General features: G+C 41.4%; 1 protein-coding gene across 1 annotated transcript; it reads left to right on the forward strand.

The window, feature by feature from the left end:
* The first annotated feature begins 7,447 nt into the window (after nt 1-7,447).
* On the forward strand, nt 7,448-23,144 carry LOC101123559 (transmembrane and coiled-coil domain-containing protein 5B). The gene is made up of 12 exons (XM_027972197.2): nt 7,448-7,482; nt 8,152-8,301; nt 8,615-8,732; nt 9,020-9,070; nt 9,637-9,705; nt 11,279-11,335; nt 11,807-11,866; nt 12,442-12,506; nt 18,214-18,345; nt 20,941-21,016; nt 21,280-21,323; nt 22,946-23,144. Exons 1-12 carry the CDS (start codon nt 7,448-7,450, stop codon nt 23,142-23,144), a joined length of 1,056 nt encoding a protein of 351 aa, XP_027827998.2.
* The last annotated feature ends 1,661 nt before the right edge of the window (nt 23,145-24,805 follow it).

Here is a 24,805-nt window from a genome sequence, read left to right on the forward strand (position 1 = left end):
CCATATGATATTCCTTATATGCGGAATTTAAAAAAAATGGTACAAATGAACGCATTTACAAAACTGAAATAGAGTCACAGATAGAGAAAACAAACTTATGGCTACCAGAGAGGAAGTGGATAAACTGGGAGATTGGGATTGACATGTTCACTACTATACACAAAATCAATAAGGACAGGCCACTCTACTCAATACTCTGTAATGACCTATATGGGGAAAGAATCTAAAAACACAGTGGATTTATGTGTATGTATAACTGATTCACTTTGCTGCATACTGGAAATTAACACAACATTGCAAATCAACTATACTTCAATAATGATTAAGAAAAAGACATGGACAACTACATGCAATGTGTGATCCTAGATATAGAAAAATTGCTGTAAGAATATTATTGGCACAATCAGCAAAATTCAAATACTATATAAACAATAGGCATTATGCAAATATCCATAGAATTTAAATGAGTTTAATTTGAATATATTTGAATTCCAATACTTAGAATGGTATGTGACAGCAATCATAAAAATCGTTTGTTTATATTCCAAATAAACACCCACTAATCAGCAGCGAGGCATGGTCAGGTGAGGAAAATGTGTAGAAAAACATTTACTAAATATTTCCCCTTTTAAGATCTTTTAGTGACTCCAGCAAAAAATCAGCTCAGGGTTTCCTTGACTTCATCTGACCTCCTTCCAAAGCATGAGAGCCTCCCACCCCTGTAGGCAGTAGAGAAATGGAAATAGCACTCAACTTCTGCTGTAGCTCTGGTTGGTCACGTTCCCACTGGCACCATCCTTACCCTTTGGATTCGGGACTTTACCCATGTCTTATCTGATCTACTGGAATCTGCTCCTCTGCCTGCCCACTTCTAAAGTTGGACACGTCCCTCTTAAGTGAAAGTCCCCTCGCCAGGGTCTGGATCTGTTGGATTCCATGCTGTGGGGTAACCCTTATGAGTCCTGGATTCTCATTGCCTTGCTTCTGTAAGTATCAGCATCAGGTCCAAATGAGACTTCATTCTCCCACCTACTGCCAAAGAGCAATTCCATTTCTTTATATTGTGTCTGTCAAAACTGCTAAATAAATTTTAAATATTAAGGGGAGGTCTTATTTCATGACTGAAGCACCCTGGTCTTTACCTTTCTGTCCTCTACCACCTGGCCCTCAGGCTGATTCACCTGTCAAGACGCTCCCCATCCCTTTCTACCCAATCCATTTTCTTCCCTTCCCCTCTCTCCCACTTTTTATTGATGTGATGAAGCTCAATTTAGCTACCTTCCTTCATTTCTCCCCTCTCTTCACTTTTTCTCACCCATTTCTGATTCTACTCTGGCAGTTCAAGTATAGGAACTGCTCTGGGATCAATCAACAGAGATCAAGAGAGTAAGAATATGCTAGCAAACGCAAGATTCTCTTTTTTGAATGGGAGGAAAGACAGGGACTGGAAACATTTAGATGTTATTTTAATTGTGAAAGTGTTAGTTGCTCAGTTGTGTCCAACTCTTTTTGATCCCAAGGACTATAGTCCACCAGGCTCCTCTGTCCATGTAATTCTCCAGGCAAGAATATTTGAGTGGGTTGCCATTCACTTCTCCAGGGGATCTTCCCAACCTAGGGACTGAACCTGGGTCTTCTGCATTGCAGGCAGATTCTTTATTGCCTGAGCCACAGGGAAGCCCAAAACTCCCAACAAAACAGGTCATCATAAAACACTGCATAAATGGAATGAATGAATGTTCCCATAGAAATCAAGGTACAAAAAAAGATTTTTTTTTCCATCAAGTCAAATCTGTTCCTCAGCCTGCCTTTTCAAGATCAATGGGATACCTGATATCAATGTGTTTGTATTGCTTCCTCCCCTTGCCACCCATCCTTCCTTGTATTATAACCAGGATCTTCACCTTTTTTTCTTTCAGGGAAAATGGGAGAGAAGAGTTAGCCATACATCATGGTCCCTACTGACCCTACTGACATTCTCCCCATCCAACTGCTGTGAGGACTGAGGGGTGGCCATCCACTGAACCTCATCCCTTGATGCCAGACCTATGCAGGGACATTCGTTGTTGCTATGTCAGAGACCACATCACACAGCCACCAGCTTCCATGGGCATTCCCAAGGCCTCTACCATCCTGATGTGATAAACTTTGATTACAAATTGTGCAGATTCACTGTTACCTTGTGAACAGCTCTAATAATGATACAGGAAATTTTATTTTATTCTATTAGCTTTGATTGACAACTTAGTCTCAATGTTATGAAAAGTTATAAAATGCAAAATAAGTGAATCTGTTTTAAATCTCAAAAGATTTCATTTTTTACATATCTGCATGTTAAGAGAATAATGCAAGATTTTTGAACTGTATTAAGGCTACATTTCTGATCTTCTTCCATTATGCAATCCAAAGACTGAAAATGAATTTCCTTAATCAGAAAACAAAGTTAATTCTTGACGCTGCAACAATTTGTCTTGCTATGTTGTGATATTTGTAGGGACCTAAAATAGCATGACAGTACAAATCCTTCTGACGTGTGGGATTTCTAAGAAAATGGTTAAAATTGCATTCTGCAGTCATGCAAATTAGTCTAGACCTCCTCTATAGCCTTAGGTACTGGAACAAAACAGGAGCAGTTCTCAGTAAAACTAAGCTGTTGAGATAAAGAGTCAGAACTCAAAACAGTAAATAAGTGAAACTGCTCAGTCGTGTCCGACTCTTTGCGACCCCATGGACAGTAGCCTGCACCAGGCTCCTCCGTCCATGGGATTTTCTAGGCAAGAGTACTGGAGTGGGTTGCCATTTCCTTCTCCAGGGAATCTTCCCAACCCAGGGATCAAACCCAGGTCTCCTGCATTGATAGACAGACGCTTTACTGTTTGAGCACCAGGGAAGTCCAAAACAATAAATAGAAACCATCAATTCTTTGTTTCCCTAAGCTGCTGAAGCTTAGAGTTCTCTGGTGCCTCATTACAAGAGGACAGCTAGGTGTAGGGAGTGCCGTAGGTAATCTAAAGAGTTAGTTGCTTTTAGATTTAGTTTTTGTTTTTTTTTTTAAAACGGATGTGTTAAATAGGTCTTTATCTTCTTGATACATACATCATTCTTTCTGTTTGCCAGGGTCACATGAATAGAACTACATCAAGAAGGCATATATTTGGGTTTGTATTCACAGCGAGTGGTTCACATTCACGGATCACACACTGCACCAGGAAAAAGAACATATGGGCCATACTCTTAAAAATTGATATGTATAGGGGCCTAGGACCTCAAACTATGTTTTATTCCATAGAAAGATCCAAATACATTTTACTAATTAGTCATACATATGCACTTGCTAAATGCTAAGTGTTACTTGTTTATCGGTGTTCGTTGCTCAATCATATCCGACAAGAATACTAAGTTGAGTGGGTTGCCATATCCTTTTCCACAGAGGATCTTCCCGACCCAGGGATCAAACCCATGTCTTCCGCATTGCAGGCAGTTTCTTTACCATCTGAGCCACAAGGGAAGCCCAAATGCTAATAGAAGCCCAGAAAAAAAAAAAAAAAAAAGATTTAACTCTACAGTTCTACTTTTCCAATGAAAAGGAAAACATTTTTCACTTACAACAGCATTTACCTAGGAGCTAAATGTTGTATTACCACAACTGGATTTAACTAGCTGAACCTGTTGAAAGACCATGATTTGGCCAATAGATTTTTGGCAAAGGTGCAAAAACAATTCATTGGAAGAATGTTAGTCTTTGCAACAAACAGTGCTGGAGGAATTGGACATTCATACACAAGGAAATGAACCTCAATATATAACCTCATACAAAAAGTTAACTGAAAATGGATCATAGACTTAAATGTAAAACAGAAAACTAAAAATAAAATTAAACATAATAAAATAACTTAAGGACTTAGGGCTTAGATCAAACAAAGGCATGATCCATAAAAAAAAAATCCATAAATTGACATTAAAATTTTAAAATTTTGCCCTGTGAAAACTGTTAATAGGATGAAAGAAAAGCTATAGACTGGAAGAAAATGTTTGCAAATCACATACTTGACAAAGGATTGTATTTAAAATATATAAATAATTCCCCAAACTCAGCAAGAAAAAATAATCCAAGAAAATAGGCAAAGAACATGAAAAGACATCTCACCAAGGAGAATATGTAAATGGTAAACTAAGCAATGTTCACCATCATTAATCATTAGGTAAATAAATGCAGGTCAAGACTGTGATGAGCTATTACCACAGATCAATTAGAATAGCTAAAATAAAAATAATTACAACCCAATTCAGGGGATAACCCATGTGTTCCTGCAGTTGAACTGTGGAGTCTGAACCACTAAACCACCAAGGAAGTCCTTGTGTGGTGTCTTTAGGGAAAGGAGGGTGCAGTGAGTGGAGAGAATATGTTCTTTATCACTGATTCTCAGTCAGAGGTGCCTACTGCTCTAAGGAGCTTAACAGAGGCTTTCAAACTGCATCCCCAGTGATTACAGATTGGCCTCCTGGGGAGTGTGGCCCTTTGTTGAGAATGCTGGACTGCCAACGAGAGTGTACTAATAGGAGTGTACAGGTAAGCATCTCCCAGGAGGGTGGAAAGGACAGGGAGGATATATCAACTGTTCTAGATAAAGGGAGTGGAATGACTTGTTCATTCACTCATTCTTTCATTCATTCATTCTAAAAACATTCAGCATATGCCATGTGCAAAGGTAATATAAGATTTTAAAACATGAAACATATTTTGTGTTGGCTAATGATGAGAATTAGGTACTTACACATGCCACACATAAGGTTAGGAGTTTTACATATGTTAGTTCATTTAATCTCCCAGGTAACACTAGCAGTAAAAAATCCACCTTCCAATGCAGGAGATGCAAGACATGTAGGTTCGATCCCTGGGTTGGGAAGATCCTCTGGAGTAGAAAGTGGCAACCACCCCAGTAGTCTTGCCTGGAAAATTCCATGGACAGAGGAGCGTGGTGGGCTACCGTCCATGGGGCCACGGAGTTGCACACAGCTAAGCGACTGAGCACACATGACTTTGCGGAGCAGGAGTAATACACATCTTACAGATCAGGAAACCGGACCTCAGAGAGCTTAAGCAATGACCTGGGTACCACAGCTTCAAAGTGCCAGGACAGAGTGAAATCCCGTGAAATTCGGTTTTGATCTGCGTGCTTTCTGTATCTAACCCACTCTCTGTTTTCAGGGTCATCCTCTTCTTGAACGACTCTAGGGGGCACCATTGCTATTGAATTCTGCAAATGGTACCCCTGCAGCACAAATCAGGAGGGAAATCAAAATGGCTTTGATTAAAATACGCTATTTCAAGAAGTTTATAGATTAACTGTGGAGTGAAGACCATTGTGAGCACATTCCTAAAAACAACACAAAATAACAAAAGAGAATAGAGGTTGGAGGGATTAATTCTGCCAGGATTTGAGGGTGTGGTATCTGAGAGAGTGTAGAAGAAGCAGCATCTGAGCTGAGCTGAGAAGGATGGATAAGCTCATGACCAATAATTGTGCAGGAGAGAGAGATTTTCCTGGAGAGAGAGTGGTATGTTCTGCAAGGCCTTTCTAAGGACTTAAGGTCAGTATCATTTAGCTGGAAAAGGTTAGACTTACATCTTGGAGAAGTGAACCAAGTAAGAGGGCTGGAAATGACAGACACGAAGTCCAAGCACACACCTTTATAAGGATATCTCACCAATTCTGTATCTTGCCTCATTTCCTCCAGTAATACAGAGAGGAATCTAGAACTGGTTAGTAGAGTGACATTGATAATGTAAAATCCCATCTACTATTCCATTAATTTAAGATCTCAAAAAAAAAAAAATGAGGATAGAATTCTGTATAAGTGAGCAGTTGAGTAGGGTCTCTGGATCTAACCCTCCTCTTTCCTCCTTCCAGCTTGACTTCCACATACTCAACTACCTTTGAAACATCAGGCTTTCCTTCCCAATGACTTGGCAGTGCCTCCCTAGGAAAAATAAAGAAATTTGTTTTGCTGCTCCAAAAATCCAACTTGGTTAAGAATTAAGATTTGCTTGGCTCATAGATAAGACATCTTTCATATTCTTCCTACCCCGCTCTCAGATGTTCCTACCGCTCACCTGTTGACTACATTGACTAGAGGTGCTTGGTTTGGATTTGGGTACAGTAATTTGCTCACATACCACACAGAGGTTGTGAAGGAAATGAGCATGATATAAACTACTGCTGGGTCAATGGATCTGGGGAAATGAAGGAATGTTTCTCATAGAGATGAGTGCTGTTTCAGAACAGTTTAAATTGTGTCCAGAAATTTGTTCCATGGGTCTTATCTCTCTTTAGGAAGAGAATTAAACTGTCCTAAAGTTCTGAACTCTGCTCTCACTCTGCCTACAGAGATGACAAGGAGTTGCTTTCACCCCACCCACCCTTATCCACTATGACATGCTGCCCCACCCGGCTAGAGATGAGAGGTCCAGGTATATGTGGAGAATGCCATCATCAAGGAGATGCCTTTTCTGAAACTTGTGACATTCAGTTGGAAATCTCAGTGGGAGCAGAAGAAATCTCTGTTGAGAAGAGAAGGGTGAGCTCAAGGGCGTCATCACAAGCTGGGCTTCCTAATGTGTAAAGAGAGTAAAAAGAAAAGGGAAATTCAGGGAGGGCTATGAAAGGAGAAGAAGGTACAGGAAGGAATTAAAAGGGGAATTAAAAACAAAACAAGAAAACTTCAAAGAAAGAGAGAAGGAAGAGAAGATGGAATGTGAAAGGAGATTTGGCGTTCTCCTTTTGTTAGATTGGGTTCAGTCCTGAACTTTAATTTTGAGGCAGTGGAGCAGATACCATCCCTGAGAACCTGACATTTTCATATAACCCCTTTCAGTCATTATATCCTGTTACCCAGGCTGCTTTATTTGTTCCCCTTTCAGCATCAACCCAGCCATAACATCTAGAGTTTGTAAAAAAAAAAAAAAAAAGTAGGATGGCTATAGACCAACAGAAATCAGCCAACCAATTCTTTTATATCCTCCAATTTTTCTATTATTCTTTTTTCCTAAGTCTCCCTGAAGGTCAGGGTTAGAAATAAACTCTCAGTGTGTTTGCCAATAGATACAAACTTTCTCCTAGCACTTTACCTGCCAATGTGCAGGCAAGAAAGGGGCAAGGTAGCCAAAGTGTAAAAACACTTTTGTGAAAACAAAAAGATTTCTGTACTCCAGTGGGATTCGTTTATGAGATTCATTTAAGAGATATGATCTGGCTTACTGAAATCTAGCAAAATATTGCAACTTATTCTGAAATACAAAAGGGTCTAGGAGGCATAGGTTTAGTCTTGGTTCTGTCTTGCCTGGTCAAACCTTTTCTCTGCTCCTTCCTGGGCTAATGACTATGTTGAACACTAGAAGCTTTGTTTCCATAACACATGTTTATATTAACAACATAGGAGACCTACAATGGAAGAAGCTGGACAGGACCCATTGGATGATGTGTAAGTAACAAGAACGAGGAAGTAGTATGGGAAGCATCTACTGCAATCGAGTAAGATAGAAAACCTTGACTGTGCAGGACGGTATCCTCAAGCCTGGAAGCCTTCCTAGGGAGGAAAGGCTTTGGTTTCAGTTCTTTGGACTTCATCAGACTAGAAGTGGGGCTTGTAGAGACAGCCAATGTCTCCAAAAGCAAATCAGTCTTACCTGGGGAAAAGACCCTCATCCCTGCCTCTTACCCAGTCCATGTTCCTATATGACTAGTACAGAAGGTTTTCAATATAACAAACTCCTTAGCAGACTGAAAAAGGAAGACTGAAAACATGCCTCTTCCTTGAATTCTTTATAGGTGTGGCGTGGAGTCCACATACTCTATATAAATTTTTTGAAAACAAGTAAGTTAGAATATAATTATTCAAATAAAAAATATTTCTTTTGCTTCTTAAAAGATTTGTGTTGTAATGGGTTCCATTTATAATATTTAAAATTAAAATGTGATTTGACTCCAAGCATTTGCTTTGTGCAAAACATCATAGAAATCAATTTATTGTGGACAATGATAATGCAAGGCTGGTGAGGCGTAGTGACAACCAAAGACAGGGCAATAAATGAGATGACAGCGCATCTGTTTTCCTGTCCTGAGTCTGGTAATGAAGATGGTTTTCCTGCAGGCAGGAGGTGATGGAAATACCGAAACTAGAAGTCACAAAGCAGACCCTGGACTTCCTGAACTCAGACCTTGAAAAGGACCTGCAGAGAATGGATGAGGCAAATCAGGTTCTTCTCAAAAAAATTCAAGAGAAAGAAGAAACTATTCAAAGGTCAGGCTTTGTAGTTGGATGGGAAAGTTCTCCTCATCTGAATGCCCCTTGGGATCAAGAGGTGGGTGGGAGGAAAGTTTACTTCTTTGTCCAAGAATTGAGGCAAGTTGTTTAAATTCTGAACCATAAACAGCGGTGTCCTCAAAAGGTTTTATGTACAGATTTTTCACTACATTTCCACATTAAGTCATTATTTTATTGCCACCTCATTGGGTGGTCACTTTGGCTCCCCGAGACCTTGGCGGTAGCTTCTCAAGCTGGGGCCCTGGCAGCTTCCTTTGGATTGAGCCACCCCTCGGTGACTATGTTTCAGTCTGGAAAGAGATATCACACTGTCGGTCAGACAAGCCAGAGAGAGGGAGGAGCTGAACCACTTCATATCTAAGAAGGAGGAAGCCCTGCGGGACCTGGAATTAGAGACGGCAAAGCTGGTAAGGAGGTGTCTAGAAAAGGACAGTGTGATGCATTTTGCTGCAGTCCACCACTCTCTCTTTCCCAGGGGACCATCATTGCTGGTACCTGCTGTGTCTGTGGAAATCACAGCTGTCTAGCAAAGTGTTTTGGGCATGATGTGCTCGGCGTGGGGGCGAGACCTGGGCTCAGTTCCCAGATCCTCTGTGTGGGGCCCTCGTCCCTGGGTGGGATGTCAGTGGCCCAGTGAGGAAGAGGGTTTGAGAGCAGGGTGAGGTTTTTATCCTTTACCTCTTTCTTTCCCCAGGAAAAAAATAAGGAAATTCTAAGCAGGAGCGTGGTGGAGGTGCAGAAGGAGGTAAGGTGGGCCCTGATTTTTTGGGGGGAGGGAGGGTGGTCCCAGGATAATAAGCCCACTCTTGAAAGAAGGCTCATTTCTTAGGAATCCCAGTAGGATCCATCATCTTTCCGAACTCCCCAGTCAGAAAAACAGGAGGAAGAGGAACCGGCAAAATGGGTGTGCTCCCTCCCAGTCTGCCTTCCAAATCTCTTAGAACAAACTGGCTAATTGATACCGTCCTTGGTCCTCTGGGAGTTCCAGCTCTGGGATGGGAAGGTTAAAGGAATGTGAGAGTGGAGAATTGCCCTTCCCTCCCACAGCTGCTCTGCGTCAGTTTCTCTTCCCTCTCTCCCCACCTGCCTTGCCTCCTTTGTGCTGTACTTTTCATGGGCTCTGGGAACAAAAAGGTCTGGCGCGGAGTCAGGCAGATTCCAGAGGAAGGAAGAGACAGCGTTCTATTAAGCTTCCATCTGGGATCTGAATCAATTAACCACTGTTCTGCTACTTTGAGACCTTCAAGTCTATCCCACGTTTTCATGTCCGGATGCCTCACTCAGTTTACAATTTGGGGGATGGTATTTCAGATTTCAAGGAAATGTAAGAATGTTGGCCTGGATAAAGAAGCCCTAAAGCAGATGCTGGCAGAATTGAAGGTGAGTGAGTAGAAAAGCAAATATGCCGGTTTTCTGGGAGATGTGGTGTCATTCTAACTTTGGGGAGGAATAGCTTCCAAGAACCCACCAGGCTGTCTGTGTGCTCACAGAGGTGAGCCCGTGTCCTTTGTTCCCTCTGCTTCACCCCCTGACCTGGGCAGGATCATAAATTATTTTGCAGCATTTGCAACTTCAGTTTTAGTCACACTGGTGGCAGAGATGACTACAATGCCCCAAAGTGAAGGGAATTGCTCCAGAGACCTCTCCATCCATCAGTCAATAGGACATACATTCTGAATGCCCATCGGGACCTGCCCTCTAAAAATTTATTATCTAAATGACACACAGATAGTCGAGGAAGAAGAGAATACTAATTTCCACAATTGCAGAAGGATAGGTCAACAATTGTATTTGATTTTCTGACCCATTGTTTATAACTTAAGGGAGTTTTTTTTTTTAATTGAATTGAATGTTTTACTAGGTGGCAAACTCAATGAGAGCATGAAGTTTTGTCTGTGTGGTTCACACCTATTTCCCCAGTGCCTAGAATAATGTCTGGCACATGGCAGTAGCTCGCTAAATATCTGTTGAATGAAAAGATGAACTGGATGCCCAGTAGAGGGCAGAAATCCTATGGAGATGCTCTCTGCAGCTTTATGTGGTGAATATGACCATTTGGCTGAGCCCAGCATGCCAGAGCACTCCTGTTCTGTTTTTCTCTGAAAAAGAGGCAGAAGGTTTCTCTCTTGCTCCATGATTCAGGCTGCATGTGAGTGCACCCAGTGGAGTATAAGATGGAGGAACAGGTTGGCACTTTATTCAGTAGGACTGGAGGAAGAAGGGTGATTAGGTCCAAAGACTGGGCAGTCAGAAAACCAAGGCTTAAACGTTGACTCTGCCACTGTGTGATTTCAAATAAGTCATGCACTTAACCTTCCCTTACTTTTGTCTCCTCCTCACCTGTAAATCGGAGAAGGCAATGGCAACCCACTCCAGTACTCTTATCTGGAAAATCCCATGGACAAAGGAGTCTGGTGGCCTGCAGTCCATGGGGTCACAAACAGTCAGGCATTCTGAGCGAATTCACTTTCAATTTTCACTGTAATGCATTGGAGAAGGAAATGGCAACCCACTCCAGTATTCTTGCCTGGAGAATCCCAGGGACAGAGGAGCCTAGTGGGCCACCATCTATGGGGTCACACAGAGTCGGACACAACTGAAGCGACTTAGCAACAGCAGCGGCACCTGTAAATGGGCCAGTAATATTGCCCACTCCAGGTTGTTATGGTCTGTCCTCACCATATGATAGCCATTATCATCATTCCCTGGGCTTCTCTGGTGGTTCAGCAACAAAGAGTCCACCTGAAATGCAGGACATGGCTTGCAATGCAGGAGACATGGGTTCAATCGCTCGATCAGGAAGATCCCCTGGAGAAGGACACAACTTAGAGACTAAACCATCACCACCACTATTGTCATGCTCATTGCCTGTCTGGGGGAAGATGAATATTACCCATTTGCTTTCACAAAAGAATGCTCTCAACCTGCTGCTGTCACACGCTGTCTTTACCAGGTGAAACTACAGAAGTCAACAGAATCCTGTGCCAGTCAAGAGAAGGAACTGGTCAAGGTAGAGGTGGAGTCTCCTCCACTGAGGGTCTGTTCAGGGTACAAATGAGAGAGAATCCCAAAAGTTTTAGAAACAGAACAGTTGGAGGCACGGGAGGGGGAGGAGCAAGAATATCTGGCAAGTGAATTTCTGACTCACCTGCAGGTAAAGGAAAAGAAAGCTTATGTTAAAAGTACAATACCCCTCTACCTCAAAGACTCAAACACTGTTGTTGAAGCCCGTATCTAAGTGCCCTGAAACATCTCCTGATGTCTCATGTAAAAGGCATATGAGAACCTGGGAAAACAACTTTCTTTGCTCAAAATTAGACCCTGCCCATGAATGATGAGATCACTGGCTTTTATGATGTGGTTGCTTTCCCTGGTAAGAAGTTGCTAGGTGACCAGCCAAATAGCCAATGCACCAGTTGGGAGCAGCCCAGGCTTCATTGTGATTTAATCCATGAAATTTGTTAATTCTCATTTTTTCTAGATAGAGAGTGACTATCAATCTGTGTATCAGCTCTGTGAGGATCAGGCCCACTACATAAAGGTACACTGCCCCTGGGGACAAGTCATAGTAGGGCAGAATTGTTCCAATGCCACAGATCCCTTGGTTTCTCATTCAGGCTAAAATCTGCCACTAGGGGAAATACCGTTTATACAACAGCAGCAACAACAACAACAAGAACCAGGTGTATGTTAAGGATTTATTTATACTGGCCCATATAATATTTTTAAGCAATCTACATACAGTATTTTTCTCAATTAGTTTGTCCAGTAACCCTTTGAGGATCATGTTGTTATGATCAAGAACACAGGTTCAAAGTTTGGTAATGTGCTCTGAAAACACAGTAAGTGTGAGAGCTGGGATTTTCCTACAAGCAGGATCCAAAGAGAGAACTCTTTCCCTTTTTTTCCATATGCATCCATCCAGTCACTAATATCCTAATTTTTATTAGAACATCTTCATACTGTGTGTGTACATTCTTGCATGCACCATTTGGAAAATTAGGAGTTAATCTTAAGAGAATCTTTTATCAATGACAGTGAAATGTCATTGATACAGAAATTCAGAATACAGAAATTCTTGATTATGATCAATTTTTTTTTTATTTCCATGGGAAGAAATACCAGGAAATTCTGAGACAGATGGAAAAGGAAAAGGAGATGATGCTTCTTGAAAAAGAAGTGTAAGTTTGGGAAAATGACCTCATTGGTGGGATGAAGCTGTAGTCCCCAGTGGTCCTGGAAGGGCAGAGTACTTCTCAGACCAGTTTGTGTCCCTATAAACAGCCCCCAAGTTATCCCTGTCAACTTCTGCTCCATGTTCTGTACTGAAAATTCATCAGCATTCAGGCTTTTCTCTTGCCTTTCTCAGCAGCTGGTGTTTAAAAGGTCTCTTTTCATGCATCCTCAGTTGAGTGTTGTTCTTGAAAAAACTGACTGTGTGGACCCCTTTCCCAGGACATGGTGGACCCCTACTGGGGGCCCCAGCAATAGCCATTTACATACATTGTGTATTTGTAGACTTGCATGGTTTAGGACTTGACACACTTTCCATTGTTTGCTTGCACTCTTTAACTGTGTTACATGTTATAATGTGTAATGCAATATACAGAGAGTGCATAAATCTCAAGTGGTGTGTTAACATGACTCAGATCAAGATACAGAACATTCTGAGTACACCAAAAGGCTCCCTGTGCGCTCTTCTCAGTCATTGTTTCTTGCAAAGGCAACCATGATTCTAACTTCTATCATTTCTTCTTGGTTTTGTCTGATCTTGAACTTCACGTGAACTCAGTATGTTCTCTCTTGTCTCTGGCTGTCACTGACATTTACCCACATTGCTGCATGGCTCTGTGGTTCATCCTTTTCCTAGCTGTGTATAGTATTCTACTGTAAGAATATGGCACAATTTATCTATTTTACCACTGATGAACATTTTGGTCATTTCCAGATTGGGGTTATTCAACTAAAGTTGTTATAAACATTTTTGTGCATGTATTTTGGTTGACATATATGCTCATTTCTGTCAGTTATGTACCAAGGAGTAGAATTCCCAAGTCATTGCGTATACATATCTGTGGCTTTACTAAACAAAGTCAAATGATTTTCCAAAATGGATTACCAGAATCTCCTCCAATGAGAATCTATACTAGTTCCAGGTATTCTGTTCCTCGTTTCACTTCATATTTACAGTCTTTTTAATTCTAACCACTCTGGCAGGAGTATAGTGATATTTAATTTTTATTTTAATAATGCATTTCACTATTGATTATTAATATATATGCCTTAAAATGCTTACTTGAAATTTGGTTATCTGCTTTCGTACTAAGTCTTTTGCCTTTATTTGGGAGATTATCCATCTTTTTCCTATTGCTTTATAGGATATCCTTATATTTTTTATGCGATCCATCATCAGATATGGACGGACACACACACACATGTTACAGTCATTTCTATGGCTTTTCTGTTTTACTCTCTTAATAGAATCTTTTGATAAAAAATTTCTTAATTTTAAGGAAATCCAATCCATGAAAGTTTTTTCTTTTCTTTTTTTGCTCAGTACTTTTTCTTGATAATAAAACTATTCTTTAATGCTTTCCCAAATAATTTTCTGTTTGTTTTGCCTTTTACATTCAAATGAATGTAAGCATTCATGTGAAATACATTTGTGCGTGTGGTGTGAGGTAGAGATCAAGATGCATTTTTTCCATGTGTGGACAGCCAGTTGGCCCGGCACCATTTATTTAAAAGAGCATGCATTTTCACTGGTGCCTTGTTTTATAAGTAAGGTGACATATTAATGTATGTGTGAGTCTGGTCTGGATATTTTATTCTGTACCATTAGTTTGTGCCTCTATCCTGTGCCAGTACTACACAAGGATAGAGGCATCGACTACAAGCATAGACTACTGGAATTCTGAAAGAGATGGGAATGCCAGACAACCTGACCTGCCCCTTGAGAAACCTGTACGCAGGTCAAGAAGCAACAGTTAGAACTGGACATGGAACAATATACTGGTTCCAAATTGGAAAAGGAGTATGTCAAAGTTGTATATTGTCACCCTGCCTATTTAGCTTATACGCAGAGTACATCATGCAAAATGCCAGGCTGGATGAAGCACAAGCTGGAATCAAGATTGCTGGGAGAAATATCAATAACCTCAGATATGCAGATGACACCACTCTTATGGCAGAAAGCAAAGAATAACTAAAAAGCCTCTTGATGAAAATGAAAGAGGAGAGTGAAAAATCTGGTTTAAAACTCAACATTCAAAAAACAAAGATCATGGCATCCAGTTCCATCACTTCATGGCAAATAGATGAGGAAACAATGGAAACAGTGACAGACTTTCTTTTCTAGGGCTCCAAAATCACTGCAGATGGTGACTACAACCATGAAATTCAAAGATGCTTGCTCCTTGGGAGAAAAGTTATGACCAACCTAGACAGCATATTAAAAAGCAGAGACATTACTTTGCTGACAAAGGTCTGTATAATAAAAGCTATGGTTTTTCAGTAGTCATATATGGATACGAGAATTGGATCATAAAAAATTGGAGCAAAAATTGATGCTTTTGAACTGTGGTGTTGGAGAAGACACTTGAGAGTCCCTTGGACTGCAAGGAGATCCAACCCGTCAATCCTAAAGGAGATCAGTTCTGAATATTCATTGAAAGGACTGATGCTGAAGCTGAGACTCTGATACTCTGGCCACCTGATGCAAAGAACTGATTCATTGGAAAAGACCCTGATGCTGGGAAAGATTGAAGGCAGAAGGAGAAGGCAACGACAGAGGATGGGATGGTTGGATAGCGTCACCGACTCGATGGATGAGAGTTTGAGCAAGCTCCGGGAGTTGGTGATGGACAGGGAAGCCTGGTGTGCTGCAGTCTATGGGATTGCAAAAAGTCGGACATGATTGAGCAACTGAATTGACTGACTGACAGGGATTACAATTACAATTTAGTTTTATAATTAGTTTTGATTTAGCATATCTTAAGTTCTGCACCCCTATGCTGTTCTTCAAGACTGTTCAAGGCTATCTTAGCTATTTTTGGCTCTTCAAATTTCCATATAAAATTTAAAATTGGCTTCTAAATTTCTACCAAAAAATATTGCTGAGATTTTGATTGTAATTATATGGAATCTATAGATAAATTTGGAGATTAACAATATCTAAACAACATTGAGTTTTCCAAGTCATGAACATTTTCATCCTTACATGTATTTAGATCTTATTTATTTTTTCATAAACATGTATTGTAGTTTTCTATAGTGTTTTGTGCATCTTTCATCAGATTTATTCCTAGGTTTGATATTTGATATTTTTGATGCTATTGTAAATAAGAAAATTGTTAATTTGATTTTCTAATTCATTACTAACTTTGGCCACCTCATGCGAAGAGTTGACTCATTGGAAAAGACTCTGATGCTGGGAGGGATTGGGGGCAGGAAGAGAAGGGGGCGACAGAGGATGAGATGGATGGAAGGCATCACCGACTCAATGGACGTGAGTCTGAGTGAACTCCGGGAGTTGGTGATGGACATGGAGGCCTGGCATGCTGCAGTCCATGGGGTCGCAAAGAGCCGGACATGACTGAGCGACTGAACTGAACTGAACTGAACAGTATATAGAAATACAATTCATTTATAGATTGAACAATGTGGGGGTTAGGGGCACAAGTCCTCTGCACAGTTGAAAATTCATGTTCCACTATCCCTCAAAAACAAAGGAATTAATAAACAGCTCACCCAAGGAGAGATTGCTGGAAGAAATATCAACAACCTCAGATATGTAGATGATACCACTCTAATGGCAGAAAGTGAAGAGGAACTCAAGAGCCTCCTGATGAGAGTGAAAGAAGAGAGTGAGAAAGCTGGCTTAAAACTCAGCATTCAAAAAACAAAGATCATGGCATCACCTTATAGTGGCGGGCAAATAGGTGGGAAAAAAGTATAAACAGATTCTGTTTTCTTTTTTTATTTTATTTTTTATTTATTTATTTTTTAAATTTTAAAATCTTTAATTCTTACATGCATTCCCAAACATGAACCCCCCTCCCACCTCCCTCCCCATAACATCTCTCTGGGTCATCCCCATGCACCAGCCCCAAGCATGCTGTATCCTGCATCAGACATAGACTGGCAATTCGATTCTTACATGATAGTATACATGTTAGAGATTCTGTTTTCTTGGGTTCCAAAATCACTGCAGATGGTGACTTTAGCCATGAAATTAAAAGATACTTGCTCCTTAGAAGAAAAGCTATGACAAACCTAGATAGCAAATTAAAAAACAGAGACATCACTTTGCCAATGAAAGTTTGTATAGTCAAAGCTATGGTTTTTCCAGTAATCATGTATGTATGTGAGAGTTGGACCATAAAGAAGTCTGAGCACTGAAGAATTGATGCTTTCGATCTGTGTGGTGCTGGAGAGGACACTTGAGAGTTCATTGGACTACAAGAAGATCAAACCAGACAATCCTAAAGAAAATCAACCCTTAATATTCACTGAAAGAACTGATGCTGAAGCTGAAGCTCTATTACTTTGGCCGCCTAATGTGAAGAATCAACTCACTGGAAGTGACTGATGCTGGGAAAGCTTGTGGGCAGGACGAGAAGAAGGAGGCAGAGGATGAACTGGTTGGATGGCATCATCGATTCATTGGACATGAATTTGAGCAAACTTCAGGAGATATTGAAGGAAAGGGAAGACTGACACACAGCAGTTCATGGGGTTGCAAAGAGTCGGACATGACTGAGAGATTGAACAGCAGCGACGAAGGGCGGGAAGCTGGAACAGTTCAGATAGACTCAGGACTGAAACCCTTCCTTGGACTTTTCCTCTCAGGGTCTTAAACTCCAGTCTCCGTCTCCGTTCAGTTGTTAAGTCATGCCCGACTCTTTGTGACCCATGGACTACAGCATGCCGGGCTTCTCTGTCCTCCACTGTCTCCCAGAGTTTGCTCCAATTCATGTCCACTGAGTCAGTGATGCTGTCTTTTCATGTCAACCTCTATCACCCCTTCTCCTTTTGCCTTTAATCTTTCCCAGCATCAGGGTCTAAGTGTAACAGGTCTCAAACTCCAAATTCTACTTCCCAGCACAGCATGACTACTATAATCTTTGCTCAGCTCTTGAGGCATCTTCTGCTCTCTGGGCTTTCTTGGAATCCTGAGCTACTCATATACAGCTTAAGAGCCAGCTATCACCTTAAGGAAAGTTCATGCAGATATTTGAACTCATTTCTTTATGGTTTCTTCTTTCCTTGGATTTTCCCCCTTTAGGGAATTAAACTGCAATCTCTGTCTCCTCAGTCAATTGATGCTGCCACTTGCTGCTTGGACTCTATTCACTGTACCAGGAATTGGCAAGTGCCCTTGGGGAAAGGCCTTGGATGAATGAGGGATTATCTCAGTATGCTTTACTTTGCTCAGGATATGTATCCCCTCATCTTCTGACTGCATTCTTTAATTCATTCAAGTGGCTGTTTTATGTACTTTGTCCAGTTCTTATAGTTGATTGTAGAGATGGACTACCCTCAAGCAAACTATTCCATCAAGGCCAGATCCTGAAATCTGGGCTGTTTCTCCCCTTTCTTCAATATCTGATGATTACAAAAAGATTCCCATGAGAAGTCTAAAAGTTTTTACTGGAACTGACCCTCTGGCAGGACACAGTTCCAAACTCTGAGCAGCAAAATAAAACAAATGAATGAGCAATCAGAAGGCCCTGGAGAGTGACTAAAACCAAGCAAATTCTGGGGGGCGGGGGCTGCCAGCTGGAAGAAGGGAAAGGCAAGAGGCGGTTTTCTCATCTGATCATTTTTAGTCTGAGGGTCATCACCAGATGGTCAATACCCAAATCAGATTGATTATATTCTTTGCAGCCAAAGATGGAGAAGCTCTATACAGTCGACAAAAACAAGACCAGGAGCTGACTGTGGCTCAGATCATGAACTTCTTATTGCCAAATTCAGACTTAGATTGAAGAAAGTAGGGAAAACCATTAGACCATCCAGGTATGACCTAAATCAAATCCCTTGCAATTATACAGAGGAAGTGACAAATAGATTCATGAAATTAGATCTGATAGACAGAGTACCTGAAGAACTATGGATGGAGGTCCGTGACATTGTACAGGAGGCAGGGATCAAGACCATCCCCAAGGAAAAGAAATGAACAAAGGCAAAATGGTTGTATGAGGAGGCCTTACAATTAGCTGAGAAAAGAAGAGAAGTTAAAGGCAAAGGAGAAAAGGAAAGATATACCCATCTGAGTGCAGAATTCCAAAGAATAGAAAGGAGAGATAAGAAAGACTTCCTCAGTGATCAGTGCAAAGAAACAGAGGAAAACAATATAGTAAAGATTAGAGATCTCTTCAAGAAAATTAGAGACACCAAGGGAACAATTCACACAAAGATGAGCTCAATAAAGGACAGAAATGGTATGGACCTAACAGAAGCAGAAGACATTAAGAAGAGGTGGCAAGAATACACAGAACTATACAAAAAAGATCTTCACGACCCAGATAATCACGATGGTGTGATCACTCACCTAGAGCCAGACATCGTGGAATGTGAAGTCCTGGGCCTTAGGAAGCATCACTATGAACAAAGCTAGTGGAGGTGATGGAATTCCAGTTGAGCTATTTCAAATCCTAAAAGATGATGCTGTGAAAGTGCTGCACTCAATATGCTGGCAAATTCAGAAAACTCAGCAATGGCCACAGGACTGGAAGGTCAGTTTTCATTTCAATCTCAACGAAAGACAATGCCAAAGAATGCTCAAACTACTGCACAGTTACACTCATCTCACAGACCAGTAAAGTAATGCTCAAAATTCCCCAAGCACGGCTTCAACAGTTTGTGAACCATGAACTTTCAGATGTTCAAGCTGAATTTAGAAAAGGGAGAGGAATCAGAGATCATGTTGCCAACATCCACTGGATCATCAAAAAAGCAAGAGAATTCCAGAAAAACATCTACTTTTGCTTGATTAACTATGCCAAAGCCTTTGACTCTGCGGATCACAACAAATTGTGGAAAATTTTTAAAGAAATGGGAATACCAAACTACCTGACCTGCCTTCTGAGAATCTGTATACAGGTTAAGAAGCAATAGTTAGAACTGGATATGGAACAACAGACTGGTTCCAAATCGGGAAAGGAGTACATCAAGGCTGTATACTGTCACCTCACTTATTTAACTTATATGCAGAGTACATCATGCAAAATGTTGGGCTGGATGAAGCCCAAGCTGGAATCAAGGTTGCTGGGAGAAATATCAATAACTAACCTCAGATATACAGATGACACCACCTTTATAGCAGAAAGTGAAGAGGAACTAAAAGCCTCTTGATGAAAGTGAAAGAGGAGAGTGAAAAAGTTGGCTTAAAACAACATTCAGAAAACTAAGATCATGGCATCTGGTCCCATCACTTCATGGCAAATAGATGGGGAAACAATGGAAACAGTGAGAGACTATTTTGGGGGGTTCTAAAATCACTGCAGAATGTGACTGCAGCCATGAAATTAAAAGATGGTTGCTCTTTGGGAGAAAAGTTATGACCAACCTAGACAGCATATTAAAAAGCAGAGACATTACTTTACCAACAAAGGTCCATTTAGTCAAAGCTATAGTTTTTCCAGTAGTCATGTATGGATGTGAGAATTGGACTATAAAGAAAGGTGAGTGCTGCAGTATTGATGCTTTTGAACTGTGTGTTGGAGAAGACGCTTAAGAGTTCCTTGGACTGCAAGGATATCCAATCAGTCAATCCTAAAGGAAATCAGTCCCAAATATTAATTGGAAGGACTGATGCTGAAGCTGAGACTCCAATACTTTGACCACCTGATGTGAAGAACTGACTCATTTGAAGAGACCCTGATGCTGGGAAAGATTGAAGGCAGGAGGAGAAGGGGATTACAGGGGATGAGATGGTTGGATGGCATCACCGACGTGATGGACATGAGTTTGAGTAGGCTCCGGGAGTTGGTGATGGAGAGGGAAGCCTGGTGTGCTGCAGTCCACGGGGTCACAAAGAGTCATACACGACTGAGCGGCTGAACTGAACTGAACTGAGTCTGAGGCTAAGCTAAACTTGATGTGAAGGTCTATTTAAAAGTCTTGAGGGAACCGTACAGTCTCTCTGAGATAGAAAATAGAGGACAGAGCTCAGTGTAGTCAAACTGCTGGATTAAAAAAACAGAGAGCTAGAGATGGAGAGTCTCAAGTTGTATCTAAACTCTGACCAAATCACAAACTGACCTCCAAAACTATGCACTCCCAAGGCATTCTGTGGCCAGCTGAAGATATCAAACCTGAACTGAAGTTTGAACTGCCAGCAGGAGATAGAATTCACATTTTTGCAGTGTGAATCCAGTATCAGGGTTGTGTCATGGTTACCCTTCATTGGTTGTCTTTTCTCTTGAGACTGGACCACGTTTTGCTGTTTCTTTGCATATTGACCAATTACACATTTTGAATATTGTTCCTTGTGAATGTTATCAAGAATCTAGGAAATGAATTGCATACATTGCCTGACTTAGAAAAGCATCTTTCATTGGTCCCACAGATTATGTTGCTTAATTCTTGGATCTGATCTTTGTCACTCAGATGCAAAGCCCAGAACAACTCTGTCCAAATAGTGAAACCGGGGTCAACTCTGATGGAGACAATCCAAAGCAATATGGTAAGTTTTCCTTGCCCCAGATTGGAGTTTTCCTCTATCTTTTCCTACCCTGGCTTCCCCCTTGCTGCCCCCTGACCCCTTCCCTTCTTTTCAATAACCTTAGAGGTAGGAAATTAACAAGGCTCAGTACCTTGCTTCACACCACAGTGGCTAGGAAGTGGCAGAGCCAGTGACTCCTGGGTCAAGCTCTTAGCCACCCTAGTACACTGCCTTTCTATAAGCACATGGACAGGCACACCTGTGGCTTTTATTGCTTCCCATAGGAGAAGACCATCATTAAGAAACAGAAGAGAATCTTTTGGTACAGGTAAGTTAGAATCTTATGTTTTCCTAGTCTAGGTCGTGTTCACTCTGTAGCAGTAAGTGACTTGATAAGAGCATGTAGAATAAGGATAAACACATCCACCAACCAGAAAATACCAGGCAGCCCCAGATTTCTGCCATCTCTCCCTTTCTTCTTTTCTGAAAACCAGAGTTATGTAGGACTTGGTGGCTGGAGAAAATGGCTGTTTTGGAGACATTTAAGGTGAAGCTTGCATTTTAATTTCCATTTCCACTTTTAAGACTCATAGTAGGGCTCCTTTCTATTTTTCAGATCCTGAACCTGATAATCTGCTCTCCTCTTTACTGGAAAGAGAGTTCAAGGTGCATTAATTTTCTTAGTTCTTTTACTGCAGGCTGTAAAATTTTAGAGAAAAAAAAATCACTTGAACTCCGTGCCTTTTCTTTTTTAATTTTTGAAACAAGGAGACTAAGATGCTCTGTGTAGCACTTTAATGAAAAACTTCAATTTGTGACATTTTAGTATAGTTAAGACAATGGCACCCCACTCCAGTACTCTTGCCTGGAAAAATCCCATGGACGGAGGAGCCTGGTAGGCTGCAGTCCATAGAGTCACTAAGAGTCGGACATGACTGAGTGACTTCACTTTCCCTTTTCACTTTCATGCATTAGAGAAGGAAATGGCAACCCACTCCAGAATTCTTGCCTGGAGAATCCCAGGGACGGGGGAGCCTGGTGGGCTGCCGTCTATGGGGTCGCACAGAGTCGGACACAACTGAAGCGACTTAGCAGCAGTAGCAGCAGCAGTATAGTTAAAGATGGAAAGCCTTGGGCCAGTTTTCAGGGCGGAATTTTCTTGGGTGCACGCAAGAAAACACATGCACACAACCTATTATTGTTTCAGTTTCTTTTTCTTTCTTATTTTCTTTTGTTCTTCCTTCCTTTCTTTTTTGGCCACACCACGTGACCTATAGGATCTTAGTTCCCCAACCAGGGATTGAAACTGCACACTCAGCGGTGAAAGCCCACATGGAGTTCTAACCACTGGACTACCAGGGAATTCCCGAGTTGGTTTCTTTTAGCACTTGATGTTTAGCAAAAAAAAAAAAAAAACAACAACAAACAACAACAACCCACAACTCAATCATTTTCTGTGGATGTTAATGTCAGAGATGGCCCAGACATATTTCACATTCTAAAAGTTCTTGCTATAGTAGAGTGGGGAGGACCGCTGATGGTGAGACTTTCAAGAGTGCAGCTCTGGATCTCTCGTGACAACCCCCACAAAGGCCTGCATATATAGTACCTGGAAGGTCTTATCCTTCTGCATCTCCAGCTCTTCTGTGTGGACATCTATTCTTTTTTTTTTTTTTTTTTTACTTTACAGTATTGTATTGGTTTTGCCATACTTCTGTTGGAGGGCTTAAAAGTCAGGAGGGCTGTATCCCAGTCCTCATGACTACATCAGTCTTTTTCTATTATCACCTACCCCCTGCCCTCACCCTCTGTGTCTGCATGCCCCACTTCCCTATCAGGCTGGCCCAAAGAAAGCGATTCACGGTCATTTATGAAGATGAGGTTCACCTCCTGCTGCTGCTTCCCGGGCTGTCTCTTTCCCCCATGCTAACGATGAATGTCTCTCTGCAGGCATTTCAGGTATTTTATCTCCATGGTCATGATCTTCTTTAGGCTGCTGGGTTACATGCTTTTCTACCTGCAGTACATAAACCCAGACCTCCTTGTGGACGCCCTGCCCGTGGTCATGAGCAGAGAAACCTTGAAGAGACTGCAGGAAGCCTTATTTCCCTTCCTCACTCTAGAGGTGGAAGAAGTTCTACCACATTAGTCTGGAGTGACCTGGGGGCTTCACACTGCACCCAAGTGGAGAGGAGGGCATGGCTGCGGCCCCCAGGTGGGGAATGGGCCAGGAAAGAAGTAGGAGCTCTGACTCAGGGCTGCTGCTTTGATATCTGACCTCTTCATTTCATTCTTTTCCCACGCTTTTTCTCCAGAGTGTCTCTTTTTCAAATAAAACATATGTTTGATCAGAGTTCACTGTGTTGGTCTGAGAATTTGGTCCACGGGTCCTTTAGCGAAGATAACCATACATTATCTTCCCTAAAGTTCTCTTATTTTATATTATTTTATGTCTTTTAGGAGTAGGATAGCCTGAAAAGCTGACCTTTTACATTGTACACAGATGGTTACTCATTCTCAATTGAGAAGAAAATTACCCTAAAATTCAAGTGCTGTAATAAAATCAAATCATAATTCAAATGCCTTCCTTCCCATAATGCCTCCTCTGATCCTCCAACTGCACCTGCCACCTTCTCCGGGCTTCCCTTACTGGCCTGCCCACTTCTGCCTTGCAGTACCATTACTGTCTTGAGGGTGGGGCTTCTGATACCTAGATTCTGTATCAGCACACATGGCCCCAAGCATAATGTCTTTGCAAAGACTCCTTGGAGAGCAGCGTCTACTGGATACTGAAGCTGAGTAGTGGAGGCAACTTCCTTTTGCAGCTCCTTCCTCCTATGCATTTCTGAAGCCCTTGCTTTCTGGTGACTTTTCTCCTTTCAAGACCATTCTCTTGAAAAGGTTTTAACTGAATTTCACTTGCACAGTAATGTCAAGGTGGAAGAAACACATTGTGTGTTCGCTTTGGCTGCAAACATGACCCTATCCCACATTTTCTTTTGGGGGTCTAAGGAGGAGAGAGTGAATGAATGGTCTCAAGACGCCTAAAAAAAGAAGTGAAAAACTGATCAACACCGCCCTCTTGTGGTCGAATACAAGCTCTATTGCATTTCAGCAGGAATCCCTCCAAAAGGCAGGTGTGTGATTAACAAGTTGAAGCAGAAACATGGGTCTTGGACAATTCTCTGAGCTCTAAGAAGTCCAATTAGTATTCATTCATTCATTCATTCAACAAATATTCACTGAACCTTTTGCTTGGTCCAGGCTCTGGATTTAAAGCAATGAATGAAACAGCAAAAAAATCTCTTCTCTCATTGTGGTGGGTGTGTCACTAAATCATGACCAACTCTTTGCAAACCTATTGACTGTAGCCCACTAGGCTCTTCTGTCCATGGGATTTCCCAGGCAAGAATACTGGAGTGGATTGCCATGTCCTTCTCCAGGGAATCTTCCTGACTGAGGGATCAAACCTCCATCTCCTGCGTTACAAGCAGATTCTTTACCACTGAGCCACCTGGGAATCTGTAGTGAGTAGAGTCAGATAATAAATTATTAAAATATAAAAATATCAGATGATATTAGGATATGGAGGAGGAGGAAAGAAACGATGATGAGCAGCGGTTACAAATACTACTTTCCCTTGAGAAAGTAGTATTATAACCAAGACCTGGAGGAAATGAAGGCATGTGGGTACCAAGGTGGGTGGCTGAGCCAACTAGGAGACAGCAAGTACCTGGCCTAGAACATGGAGTGTGCCTCTTGCTGTTTTTGAGTTTCATTGGCTGATTACCTGCTCACACCTCTCTAATA

This window comes from Ovis aries, chromosome 7 (assembly GCF_016772045.2).
Source record: "Ovis aries strain OAR_USU_Benz2616 breed Rambouillet chromosome 7, ARS-UI_Ramb_v3.0, whole genome shotgun sequence".
NCBI lineage: Eukaryota > Metazoa > Chordata > Mammalia > Artiodactyla > Bovidae > Ovis > Ovis aries.